This window comes from Spinacia oleracea, chromosome 1 (assembly GCF_020520425.1).
Source record: "Spinacia oleracea cultivar Varoflay chromosome 1, BTI_SOV_V1, whole genome shotgun sequence".
Classification (NCBI taxonomy): Eukaryota; Viridiplantae; Streptophyta; class Magnoliopsida; order Caryophyllales; family Amaranthaceae; genus Spinacia; species Spinacia oleracea.
The window spans coordinates 33,131,304-33,143,612 of record NC_079487.1 but is presented as its reverse complement, the minus strand read 5'-3'; the positions used below and the strand labels follow the sequence as shown (position 1 = coordinate 33,143,612).

At 38.5% G+C, this 12,309-nt stretch overlaps 2 protein-coding genes across 2 annotated transcripts; both read left to right on the top strand.

The window, feature by feature from the left end:
- Positions 1–6,274: 6,274 nt before the first annotated feature.
- Positions 6,275–8,285, top strand: LOC130463749 (protein FAR-RED IMPAIRED RESPONSE 1). Its single transcript, XM_056832972.1, has 4 exons — positions 6,275–7,772; positions 7,930–7,955; positions 8,038–8,174; positions 8,261–8,285. Exons 1-4 carry the CDS (start codon positions 6,275–6,277, stop codon positions 8,283–8,285), a joined length of 1,686 nt encoding a protein of 561 aa, XP_056688950.1.
- Positions 8,286–8,293: 8 nt separating this feature from the next.
- LOC130465799 (uncharacterized) lies at positions 8,294–10,330 on the top strand. Its single transcript, XM_056834649.1, has 3 exons — positions 8,294–9,200; positions 9,313–9,417; positions 9,519–10,330. The coding sequence occupies exons 1-3, from the start codon at positions 8,331–8,333 to the stop codon at positions 10,095–10,097; spliced, it is 1,554 nt and encodes a 517-aa protein (XP_056690627.1). The 5' UTR covers positions 8,294–8,330; the 3' UTR covers positions 10,098–10,330.
- The last annotated feature ends 1,979 nt before the right edge of the window (positions 10,331–12,309 follow it).

Sequence of the window (12,309 nt, the reverse complement as noted above, 5' to 3'; positions counted from 1 at the left end):
GATTTGATGGCTTAATGTCCCCTGTTTTATGGTATGTTTTGTGTATGATAAATATGATGCTTTGGTGAGTATGAGATTTGATCAGTATAACTATGTTTTGGATTAGTAAGGGCATGAAATGATCATAATTTGGGGATAGGGTTTGGGTTATTTCAGTCCTCTCAGTGTGGCCTGGTGTTGAATGCTTAATGTCCAAGCATGTCCCTTTAGGATACAATAATGTCCCTTTATTTGTTGTGATCGATTATGAGTCTTTTTTTTGCTGAGGAACAAGTCCAACTAACCACAAATGCTCGTGCTGCCATTAGTATCAGTAATGATATTTCTCGGGCGCTAAGTGTTTGTGGTTTGGAGTTGTTTTAATGATGCTTGGGGACATTCTGAGATCAATATTAGGAGGTTTGTGATCTTCAATGATGTGATTGTTGATATTCTGAGATCTTTGTTTTGATAATTGTCCTTTAACTTCTTTTGTCGAACGGAGTGAATGTCATTTCACACAATGGAATGTGAATATCAATCATTCCGTTCGGCAGAAGAATGTTAAAGATATGATAGTATTGAAACTACTTGATCAATGATGTGTGTCAATATGTCTGAGAAATGAAACCCTACATGTTAATGATCTGTTTAATGCTTCATGTCCCATGAATCAGTGGAGGTCTGTGATGAGTCTTTCATTTGATGAGGTTCAAACCCTATGTTTTGATCAGTTCATGGTGATCTGATGCATTGTTGATTGTTATTGTTATGCTTGATCTGTGATGAGTCTTTCATTTGCTGAGACTCAAACCCAATGTTCCAATAACACTTGTGCACCATTAGCATCATTGATGCTCTTCCGGAGCTAAGTGTTACGGGATAGGGTTTGTGTCAATGATGCTTGGGGACATTCTGAGATCTTATGTCAGGTTAGACAGGAGAGGCAATTCATGTATTGCAAAACATGTATAATGTGTTTCTGATATTCAATGATGTTAGTGTTGATATTCTGTGATGTATGTGTTGATAACCTGAGATATTTGATTCTAAACATGTCCCTCACCACCAATCACCAAAGGGAATACAGATCATGTCACATCATTGATTGATCTAGTATCCCCTTTGGTGAATTGGTGGTGAGGTTGTAAATCATTTAGAAACAAATCTGTCAATGATGTAAAACAACTTAACTGAGAGTCAATGATGTTGCCTTGTTCATTGCTTCCTTGTTTCTGCTGCTTTGTTCTTGTTTCCTTGTCCATTACATCTTTTGGCACATCGGCATCCAATTGGGAAGAATTTCCATCTGAAAATGATGTGATATGCATTCTTTCCATTTGGATGCCGATGTGTTTAGAGATGTGATGTGATAAAGTTTTTGTACTTATGCCTTGTGATCTGTGATGAGTCTTCATTTTATGAGTGTCAAACCCTTTGTTTTTCAATCAAACTCATGCACCATTAGCATCCATGATGTTTTTCAGGAGCTAAGTTTAATTGGAAAGGGTTTGATTCAATGATTTTTGGGGACATTCTGAGATATTTATGATTCTTTGTTTATGTGAGGCATATTCCATGTGTTATCAATGATGAATTGATTGTTTTTGTCAAAATTACATCTTTTGACGCATCGGTTTCAGAATGGGAATAATTTCCATCTGAAAATGATGTGATATTATTATTTATTTCCATTTTGAAGCCGATGTGTTTAGAGTTGTGATATTGCAAATGCTGCCTTGTTCTTAAGAACTCAATGCTGCCTTGTTTATAGTGTTGCCAATGCTGCCTTACCTCTTGTGCCTTGTACTTTTTCTGCCAATGCTGCCTTGTTTATTGCCTTGCCTTGATTACTCTATATTGATGTGAATAAGAATGAAGAAAAAAAACTTTACTAAACTTAAACATGAGATTCATTCATTGATGCTTCCAAAAGATATGCTTACAAAATGTTTTGCCTACATGTTATGCTTGCATTTAAGCTTACAAAAGTGACACATTGGTTTTACTTGTCAATTTAAAAACATGTCCCCAAAACACAAAAAGTTATCTAATTGTTTTCACTTTGCTTCACTGGTTTGCTTTCCATTCATCATAGAGTTGCATGCATTCATTAACTGCCCATATAGGTGCTTTGACTTGCTCTGGCAGTCTGCCTTCATCTTCTAAAATCTTCTTCTTGTTGTGTGGAAGTTGGTAATCATTGTTGCCTTTGTGTTTTAGAATCTCATTAGAAACAAACTGTAATGTCATCCACACATTAGACAATGTCTTAGGATGCAACTCATTAAAAGAATCATACACTGCTCCACTTAAGTCCTCCACAGTTTTAGGCATTTTCTTGTGCATAAGTGATTGTATTGACCTGAAAAATCCCAAGTCCAAGATGTTGCAATCTGGACTGTTTGCTGGCTGTTGAGTCAACACAAAAGTGAACCCATCTTGTTTGTAGTGTAGTTGCCATTCAGGATCACTTTGCAATATATGTGCCTTTGCATTATCTTGAATGATATAGATGACCTTTTCCCCTTCATGTGGTGGCCACTTGGCCTTGATTGCTGGAAGTAGGTTGTTGATCATCATTGCCCTTGTCTCTATTTGATTTACAGACTTCACTGGCTTTGTTTCAATGGTCCCCTTGAGTCTGTTTTTTGATGTCCTCTTGGCTGCAATTGCATTTGTGAATGGAAATATGCCTATTTTACCATCAAATTCACATTCCCCATTTTCACCCCACCTTGGTCTGGCTACTGCTGCCATGAACATGAATTTTGGTATCTTGGTTCTTGAACTTGCACTTCTGTGTGGATAGGGTTCATTGTTTGCAAGATAAACTCTCTGGTTTTTTTGAGTCAAATAAAACCACTTCTCATCAATATGAATGAAGTCATACATGCTGTAATATGTTGGTTCTTGTGGTATAGTGTAGTCCATTATCAGTCTGATTGCCCACCTTATCCTTGCCATTTTGCATGCTTCTGAAATGCCTGGATGCAAGGGACTTGAGTGTGGCTTTATAATTTTCCTCTTGATGAGCCTCCATACTGTTGTTGGTCCCAAATTCAGCATTCTTGCAAGATCTACGATGCATGTTCTGTCCCCCATGCCTATTTTTGCAATTGAGTCATAGGAGACTTGAACCTTTTTCCTTCCACATCTGTGATATTGGCTTTGCACAATATATGAATTCATTGCTGCCTTCTGTTTCTTTGCTTTGTCCCATATTTTGCCTATGGTTTTTCTGGTGTAATCATATTCTATGACTGCATCCCTTATTGCCCCATACAACAAAGTTTCTGAATCTGGAATCTTTCTATTGAGCAGGAACACCAATATTTCTAGCCTCAATTCATTATTTATTCTTGGAGTCCTTGGCTTGTGATGATCTGTTGTGTGTGTTGCTGTTTGATGATGATGAGGTGATGCATTTTCTGATGGTGGTGGAAAGTTCAAATCAAAAAGAAAGGGTACCTCTTGAAAGTTGGTAGTTTGCTGCTGCCCTTCCCCTTCTACTTCTGGTACTTGCTGTACATATTCAGTGCTGTTTGGTACATCTTCATTAAACCCAATGTCCCCAAATTCAGCAGCAGTATTTTGAGAAGCTTGTACCAAATCAGCAGCATCATCACCTTCCTCCGAGTCAGAATCGGAGTTAATGTCGTCGCCTTCATCATCAGAAAAACCGAGGAAATCGTCATCCTCTTGATCTGAAGCCATTAAGTCCCCTGTTTTTTAGCTATTTAATGCTGAGTTGAGGAATAAATTTTGGTGTGTGTTTGTATTTATTGAACTTGAGTTGGATCAGAATTTTGGTGTTTTGTGGGGAAAGTCAGCCTATTTATAAAGGCATATCACTTTTTCTACCCCTCAAAATTTTGGAGGGAAAAACAAAGTCAATATGTTATTGTTTCTGAAAATTTGGTGGGATTTTTGGAGGGAAAAATGGGAGTCAGAATTTTGGGCAAAATTCCCACCCAAAAATACGTGACTCATTGTAATGTGATTGGTCCAAAAATTTTCATTTGGGTCCCCCAGCCCATGTGACAGAAATTGTAACTCCTTTTATTGTTTACTTTAATAAATATCTACTTTTTCCCCAATTAATTTAATACTTTCTCTCTCTTTACTTTATTCTTTTTCTTACACACAATCATTATTCTTACACCCAATCATTACCCATATCCCAATAACAACCCAAGATTCAGTTTTCTTAAAATACCCCCAACATTCCTTATGGGTACAACAAAAAGGAATGGAGGGAGTAGTATTTAGTAAATAGTAATTAGTAATTATTAATTAGTAATTAGTAATTAGTAATTAGTAATTAATAATCAATAATTAGTAAGTAGTAAGTAGTAATTAGTAAGTACTCCGTAGTAAGTAGTAATTAGTAAGTAGTAATTTATAATTAATAATTAATAATTAATAACTAATAAATAACTAATAACTAATAGTTAATAATTAACAACTAATAATTAATATTAAAAATAATACTACTCCATACATTAATTTATTTTTAATTTATAGTTTATTTGTTTGTTATTACGTTTTACTACGTACACACCGGAGTATTTATTAATAAATGAATCAAAATCATTAAATGTCCTTAAATGTCATTTTACATTGCTGCAGCCAAAAGCCAGCAACTGATTTTATTAAACATATTTTTAAACAATCAATAGTCAAACAGGCAACAAAAGCAACCAACTTAAGCAGCAAGTCAAACCAGCCAAGTAAAACTGTCAACAGCCAACAGGCCGAACATGACCAATATGTTGAGGATACGAACTAACGTCATTATTATTGGTATGCATAAATAAAACTTAATAACCCCATTTAAAATGCACACCTACACACAAATTAAAAAAAAAATCCAATGTAAAAAAAAATTAAAAATTAAAAATAAAGCAACAATGTAACAACTAACCAGTACTCCGTATCGTTATACGATGTAACAAGTATTGTTATAAGATGGTGATGGTTGTTCCCCACATGAGATCGTAAAAGTCTAAATCAAAGAGGGGTGGTTTGATTGATTAATAGTCATGTCATAATATTATGATATAAGCATATGCACCCAACATTTGATTTCCGAATCCACGAGTTGTTTTTCTTTAACAATCCATGGTAATCATTTCTCTTCTTCAACTTTTTAGATTCTTTCTTGTCCTTTTTCTACATTTTTGCAAAAATCCAACTTCTTTTTAGGAAAGTCTTTGTGTATACTAGGTATACCATTTAAATGATATACTAGCAATAGAATAATACTAAAATCAGAAGTGGGGTCATTTTAGTTAGAAAAGAAAAAGGAAATGGGGGTTAATTCTTAGCGCCATGGAATTTTGGTGAAATTCTAGAGAGAGAGAGAGTGAAAATTTCCCCAATTGCGCCAATGTCACTGCTGAAATTTTAGGCGGCAAAAATGGTGAAATTATTTGCATAATTTTTTTCCGTAAACTTTAATTTCTATTCTGTTTAATTTCTTCCCCCAATTTCTTCCCCCAATTTCATAATTATTTTTCAGATCTGGTTTGTTTGATTAAAATTTTGAAATCCGTATGAATGAAGCCCTCGAATGTGGAAGCTGGGCTCACCTTGTGTATGGTGTTTGTCATGAAGTAGGCGTGGATAAGTTGGCCAAAAATTGGTAGGCGCCGGAAATGAGAACTTCTAAGGAGGGTGAAGGAGTGGTTGGAAGCAAAAGGAGGTTGCATTTAAACCAGGTATGTTTCCAAGTTTCCGTAATTAGTTGTAAATAAACCAAATATTTCATTTTTTTCATACAATAAATGCATTCAACTATTAGTGGAAAAATAATTTCGAAATATTTATTAAAACGAGGTCATTCAATTCAGTGAGTAGAGACTGAGAATTAGTTATGGTATGAATTTTTTTATTATCCATGTTATAAATTTGAGTAATGTTGAAATTACGGTTTGAATTTGGTTACGAAATATGGGGAAAAAAATTAGGATAAAGATGATTGGGATAATAATTAGGATCTCAACGATGATTGGAATAAAATTTAGGGTATTGTTATTGATAAATTGTGAAATTACGGAAAACATTTTGTTAAAAGAGGAAAAGGCAATGGGGAACACGAACTCATTGGTAAACATTTTTAAGGTTTGGTATCGGAATCCTGTACCATACTCCAAATTAAACACAATAAATTTCATTATGTAGGTTCTTGAATTGGATGGGGAGGAAGAGTTGTTGGATGATGTAGGGGAATATTGTAGTGATGATGGGTTTGACGAAGATGATGGGGTAGGTGATGGTGTAGAGTCTGAAGATGGGGGGAGTTGAGGAGGTAGAAGTTGGTGAAGAATGTTGTGAAGATGACGAGGATGATGTTGTGGATGATTATGATGAAGCACTAGATGAAGGAGATGAATTAGATGAAGAATTGTGTATTGAAAATGATGATGACCTGAATGAGGTTAATGATGATAATTATGATGAATCCGGAGAAATGGGAGTGGGGCGAAACACTACTTGTATGGAGGATGGAGACATTGGCGGCCCTGGTGATGGAGATGGGGTTTCAACCATTAACGCAGATATGTATACAACTCCTACGAAGCGGAACAAAGGTCCCGTTCTACCGACCCCTTCTGTTGGAATGTCTTTTGCTAATTGGGAAGCATTGAATAACTATTTTCGATCCTATGGGGAGCAACAAGGTTTTGGTGTAGTGTGTATGGGAGGGAATAAGAGCGGGGTGAAAGACAGTGAAACAGGCAAATCGAATTCCCTGAGGACCTATGTTTGGAGGTGTGAGTGTCATGGAAGGCCAAAATACCGGCGGATGGTGAATGGCAGGGTAGTTACCTGCGCAGAGGAACCAATTCTTAAGAGGAAGACGAAGAAGTGTAGTTGCCCTGTTATGCTATATGGGGCTCGGACCAAAGAGAATTTATGGGTTGTGAAGAGTGTTGTTACTGAACATTTGAACCACATTCCCACTCCTACCAAGTCCAACCATATTTCCATGTTCCGGGTCAGGAAAATAACTCAGACAATCCTGAAACAGATTGAAAATGATCACGATTCAGGTGCACATGTGGCTCAGATTTTCAATAACTTAGCGGGAAGAAGGAATGGTGTAGAGAATATTGGTTTTACGAAAAAAGACGTGCATAATATTTTGAATAGGAGGATGCGATTGAGGCTACGAGATGGGGATGCTGTTGCAATGATAAATTATTTAGAGAAAATGACAAAGGATAATCAAATTTTTTTCCATCTCCACCGGCTTGATAAAACAGGGAAGTTGCAGGATGTAATGTGGGTTGATGCTCGTAGCAGAGCCGCGTATGAGTATTTTGGGGATGTGGTTTGTTTTGACTCCACGTACTTGACAAACAAGTATGAGTTGCCATTTTCGAACTTTGTTGGGGTGAATCACCATGGGCAAACAATTTTGCTTGGATGTGCATTAGTGTCTCATGAAACTGCGGAAACGTTCGTTTGGCTCTTTAGGGCATGGTTGTCTTGTATGGGGGGTAAAGCTCCCGCTGCTATTATGACCGACCAGGATGCGGCTATGAGGAAGGCAATTAGAATAGCAATGCCAATGCCTAAAACCAGACATCGTTGGTGTATGTGGCATATTATGCAGAAGTTCAGCCGAAAATTGGGTTCGATGACTGATTTTCCCCAAATAAAAGTTGCCCTACAGAATGTCATATACAACAGTTTGACCCCTGTTGAATTCGAAGAAGGTTGGGCTGAAGTGGTGGAAACTTTCAAGCTGAAGGAGGCTAAGGAAAGCTACAAGTGGCTAGTAGGTATTTATCATGGTTTGGTACTACTTTTAATTCTAATCGTGATATGGTAAAGTATACATCATACGAAACCGCGATAACATTTTGGATTGGTACACGTTTTCATTTAATTATGTACCAAACTGCAATAAATATTTGATTTACATGTGCAATGTGGTAGGTATTTCATATATGGCATTGTCTTTGGTGAGAATGTCTTTCATGTTCAATTCCTTTGTTGTTAATTTACCTAATGACCTTTTTTAAATGTATAAGGTTGTATAATCAGCGAGAAATGTGGATACCTGCATATGTGAAGCATATTTTTTGGGCGGGGATGCAGACGACTCAGAGGGTTGAGAGTATTAACAGTTTCTTCGACGGGTACTTGAAGAAGAATACGAGATTATATCAGTTTGCTCCTAGGTACTGCAAGGCCATGGAAAGTAGGGCCAATGATGAAAAAGCTGCTGATGTGAACTGCTGTCGTTTTACTCGGTCTTTGGTTGGAGAGTTTTTGTGGAGAGGAAGTTCTAGAAACTATATACGGATGCGAAGTTCGTTGAAGTCCAGATCCAATGTATGCGGGTATGTTACGTAACACCTATTACTTCGAAAGTAGTTTCTGATGTGGAGGTTGAGCATACGGTGTCTGACAAAGTATGGGTATGGTCCAAGTTCTTGAGAAAGGAAATATCTTTGGCAGGCCGGAAGCGTATATACGTCGTGATGTTCAACAAGGAGACCTCTTTTGCAAAGTGTGACTGCAAACATTTCGAGTGCCACGGCATTATGTGTAGGCACATCATTAAGGTGTTGGACGTGGAGGATGTGGAAAATGTGCCTGCTGGATATATAGTTGACCGATGGAGGAAAGATATACAACGCAAGCACACTCTTGTGAAGGTTGCTTATCATGATCCCGAGAAAACAGAAGAAGTTAAGCGCTATGACCGGATTATGAATGCGGTGGAACCTGCTGCCCTCCGTGGATCACTTTCCGAGCAGAAGTTGGATTTGGTCATAGAAGGTATTATGAATATTGTGTTACGTCTTGATGAGAGTGATGCTCTTTCAGCAGTTGGTGATAACGAAGCTGGTGCACTGACTTCCGGGGGGAACAGGATGGCGATTGTTGGTCCTACGACACCAGGCTCCGTTAACAAACCTCCAAACAGCGTTGGGGATGATACTACCACACTTACCCCCCCTATTATGGTTAAAGATCCTGTTCCGCGCGGTGGTTTAAAGGCTCACAGGACTCGTGAAAAAAGATTTTTACAACCAGGTGAGAATAAAAACCCCACAAGGAAGCAAGTTAGGAAAAACAAGAGTGTTGTACCACAAGACTTTCCAGAAACCAGCAATTGTCAGAACACTTGCCTTCCTCAACACAACTACGTGCAGCCGCCAAACACCTTCCATCCTGGTTGGGGATCCCACGATCAATATGTGAGTGAATCACATACGCTACAAATTAAACTTAAACAAATATTGATGTGAGTTTGTGAGTTTGTGATATTCTATTTAAACAAATATTGATTTGAGTTTGTGATATTTCCAGGGGTATAGTGCTGATTACCCGCCTCAAATGGCTGGGCAAGTAAGGGGGACTATGGTATACCCTCAGCAGAACTACAACAATGGGGTATCTGTTCAACAGTTTCAGGTGATTTTTTTCGTGTCCTTTTGTACCACTCATGTTATTAAATGTTTATTAACCGTCAACAACATTTAGCTTGTATTTATTAGCGTTTGACATGTATACAGTCATCTGGAAGAGTAAGTGGAGTTGTTGCCACAAATTTGTTTCCCTCAGGACAGACAGAAATTCGCATGTCTGTGGGTGGGATTCGTATGACCCCGGAGGGTGGTGACGTACTTTTGTCCCAAGACCGTTGTGGTATATCAATGTCACAAAACATATCTGGTGGTCCAATTGCCCAAAACCTATCCGGTTTACACATGTCCCAGAACATTAATGGTGTGCAAATGTCGCAAAACTTGAGTGGAGTGCAAATATCTCAGATGTCGCAAATGTCCCAGAATGCTGGTTCCATTCGTTACTTCACCAGTAACAGCAGCAACAGAGGTGGAAATTATCAAGAGGCCGGGACTCATTGTATGCCTGCAAATCATAACCAGCACCGGCATAGTTTCCAGGTTGTGAACGAAACCTCCCATGGGGATCACCGTAGTTATCAACCAACTACTAAACACTTGTTGCAGTCCAATCCGGGTTTTTTAGTCAATGAGGGTGGGTGTGGAACGCATTCTATACATGGCGCCAGTGGTAATCCAGTATTCACTCAAGACCTGCTCGGTTGTCATGACCTTACGAAGAATTAGAATTGATTTCCATGGTGAAATCCACCCAATAAATCTACCTTTGTGGTACGTTATTTGAAGTTGATTGACTTCCATCCAATAAGTCTGAATTATGGCGTGTTACCATATGTGCATTCCTCTGTAACCATATGATTCAATTTGTAACCCAATTTGGGGTTTACAGGATGTCGTAACTTAAATAAGGTTACTTTAGATACTTTCGTAAACTGAATTTTCATAATTGACACAGAACTCTGAATTACTTCGTGTTTTCTATGTACTAAACCATGTATAATTCGGTAATTTGGTACCCTACTTCGTGTTTGCTATGTTTTACAGTATTTGTGTTAGTGTTTTTGCGGTATCTGTTATAGAACGACTATTTGTTAAAGTTATAGGGGTACTACATCTTGTCGTAACACCAGTACTTTTTTTTTAAAAATAAAGACGAATAATACGTATGAAGAATAAGAATAAGACTAGTAATACGAAAAGCATCATCCGCAAAATATTACATGGAAGGCAGCGCCGCCTAGGTTGAAACTATAAAATACACCTATTACATTTCCGACGAGCTAAAGGTAGGCAATGTCTGAACAACAACAAATAACTTACCTGTTACTATTACGCCATAGAAGTAGGATAGAAAAATCTACCCAAACCTAATAACTAAATACGTCATGGTGATCAGTTTACGCGCAAGTGGTTGCTTCTGGAGCTTCACCGACTGCATAAATCAAATAAACGATTACAATCAACTTAAATGTTTTCTAATTGTCTACATTACATAGTTCGTATGAGACATAATAATAGCGGTAGCGGTACCATACTCACCCATAACGGTACCATACTCACCCATAAAATACCGGTATGCATTGTAATGCAGTACTATGTACACCTGTTTGGTACTATGGAGTCAACCCAATGCAGTAAGCATACCTGTTTGGTACCCTAATGGAAGTACCAGACGGTGTAAAACAAAGCGTTGGGAACCGAAATAAGAAATTAAATGAAGTACCTCAAATAAGACAGTAAACAGGAGGTTGGCCGAACCCAAATCAGATTCATTGTAATTTGGTAACAAGTCGTTTCCCCGCCACATAAGGACAACCCCTCCGCATTGATTCTCAAACCATTTGGATTGATATTCTCCTGGTAAGTTGCTAATTAGCTCCCTACAGTCGTTGTTACTTATTCGGGCTTCAGTAACGACCATGAGTGATGGATGGTGCCTTGCAAACATCTCAAAGAAGGTGGCTCTGAATGAGGGTCTGGTCATGGATAGGGCGTTCCATGCAACGACCACCGTACCTCGTGGTATGAAGGCGGAAACCTCCGTCCCAACCATAGTCTTTCCCTCTAAGCACACCTCAGTGTAAGCCCGTCGTTTGGTCTGAAAATACCTTGGAATAACAGTAATTTCCACCCCAGTAAACGTATGTTCCACACTCATAACATGAATAGCATGAGCGTTGGATGCAATGAAAACGTGGCTCCTGGAATCAGGGAAATTGTACACAGGGAGGTCGTCCACAACTACAGCTGGTCTAGGGTCTACCACAGCGAGGAGGTTGTTCGGGTACAACAACCACGACCCTTGTGCAGCAAGCCGGTTGGAACACCAATCTAAGTAAGCCCAAAACCCAAGATGCATATTAGGGTGGTCCGTAATTAAAGGGTGGTGTGCAGGCAGGATTTTACCTGCAGAGGTGACCATCACAGAACAAGGGAACATAACAGGGTGGTAAGGCAACTTACTAACGGCACAATAAAGCTGGATATTCAGGTCAGTTTTGATTGCGTGCGGCACACGGAGACCATTTTCTGCGTCTTCGACGTCGATGTAGTAGTAAGTGGTGTTGTAGTTCAATTCAGGCCCGTTTGAAGATTTTGGCTGCTCGAAGTACATTATGGCTTTTGGGTGGCAGAGTAGTGTTCGGCTGCTATCACAAACAAGGATAGATTTGCCTTTGTCCATTTTTGGCAGGTTTGCCGGTGGAGAATTTGGAAACAATTAGGGTTTGAACAGCTAGAAGGAGAAACAAGTGGGTTGGTTTGAGGAGTCCCCACTGGAAGGAGGTTGTCAACTATAAAGGGAAGTGAATACTACACTAAAGTTGTCGGTGAAAAAACGTAGTGAAATAAATTCCTAACAACCTAGGTGGGTTAAAAAGTTATTACGTCGTTTGGTACCACCAGGTTTACTGATCTTATTACTTGGTACCGCTCCAGA

Excerpts from the sequence above, each read along its gene's own strand:
- LOC130463749 (XM_056832972.1), top strand. The coding sequence starts at position 6,275 with ATGGGGGGAGTTGAGGAGGTAGAAGTTGGTGAAGAATGTTGTGAAGAT. Across the intron at positions 7,773-7,929 it reads AAGCTACAAGTGGCTAGTAG|GTATTTCATATATGGCATTG; the intron begins GTATTTATCATG and ends GCAATGTGGTAG. Across the intron at positions 7,956-8,037 it reads CATATATGGCATTGTCTTTG|CGAGAAATGTGGATACCTGC; the intron begins GTGAGAATGTCT and ends TTGTATAATCAG.
- LOC130465799 (XM_056834649.1), top strand. The coding sequence starts at position 8,331 with ATGCGGGTATGTTACGTAACACCTATTACTTCGAAAGTAGTTTCTGAT. Across the intron at positions 9,201-9,312 it reads GGGGATCCCACGATCAATAT|GGGTATAGTGCTGATTACCC; the intron begins GTGAGTGAATCA and ends TGATATTTCCAG. Across the intron at positions 9,418-9,518 it reads TATCTGTTCAACAGTTTCAG|TCATCTGGAAGAGTAAGTGG; the intron begins GTGATTTTTTTC and ends ACATGTATACAG.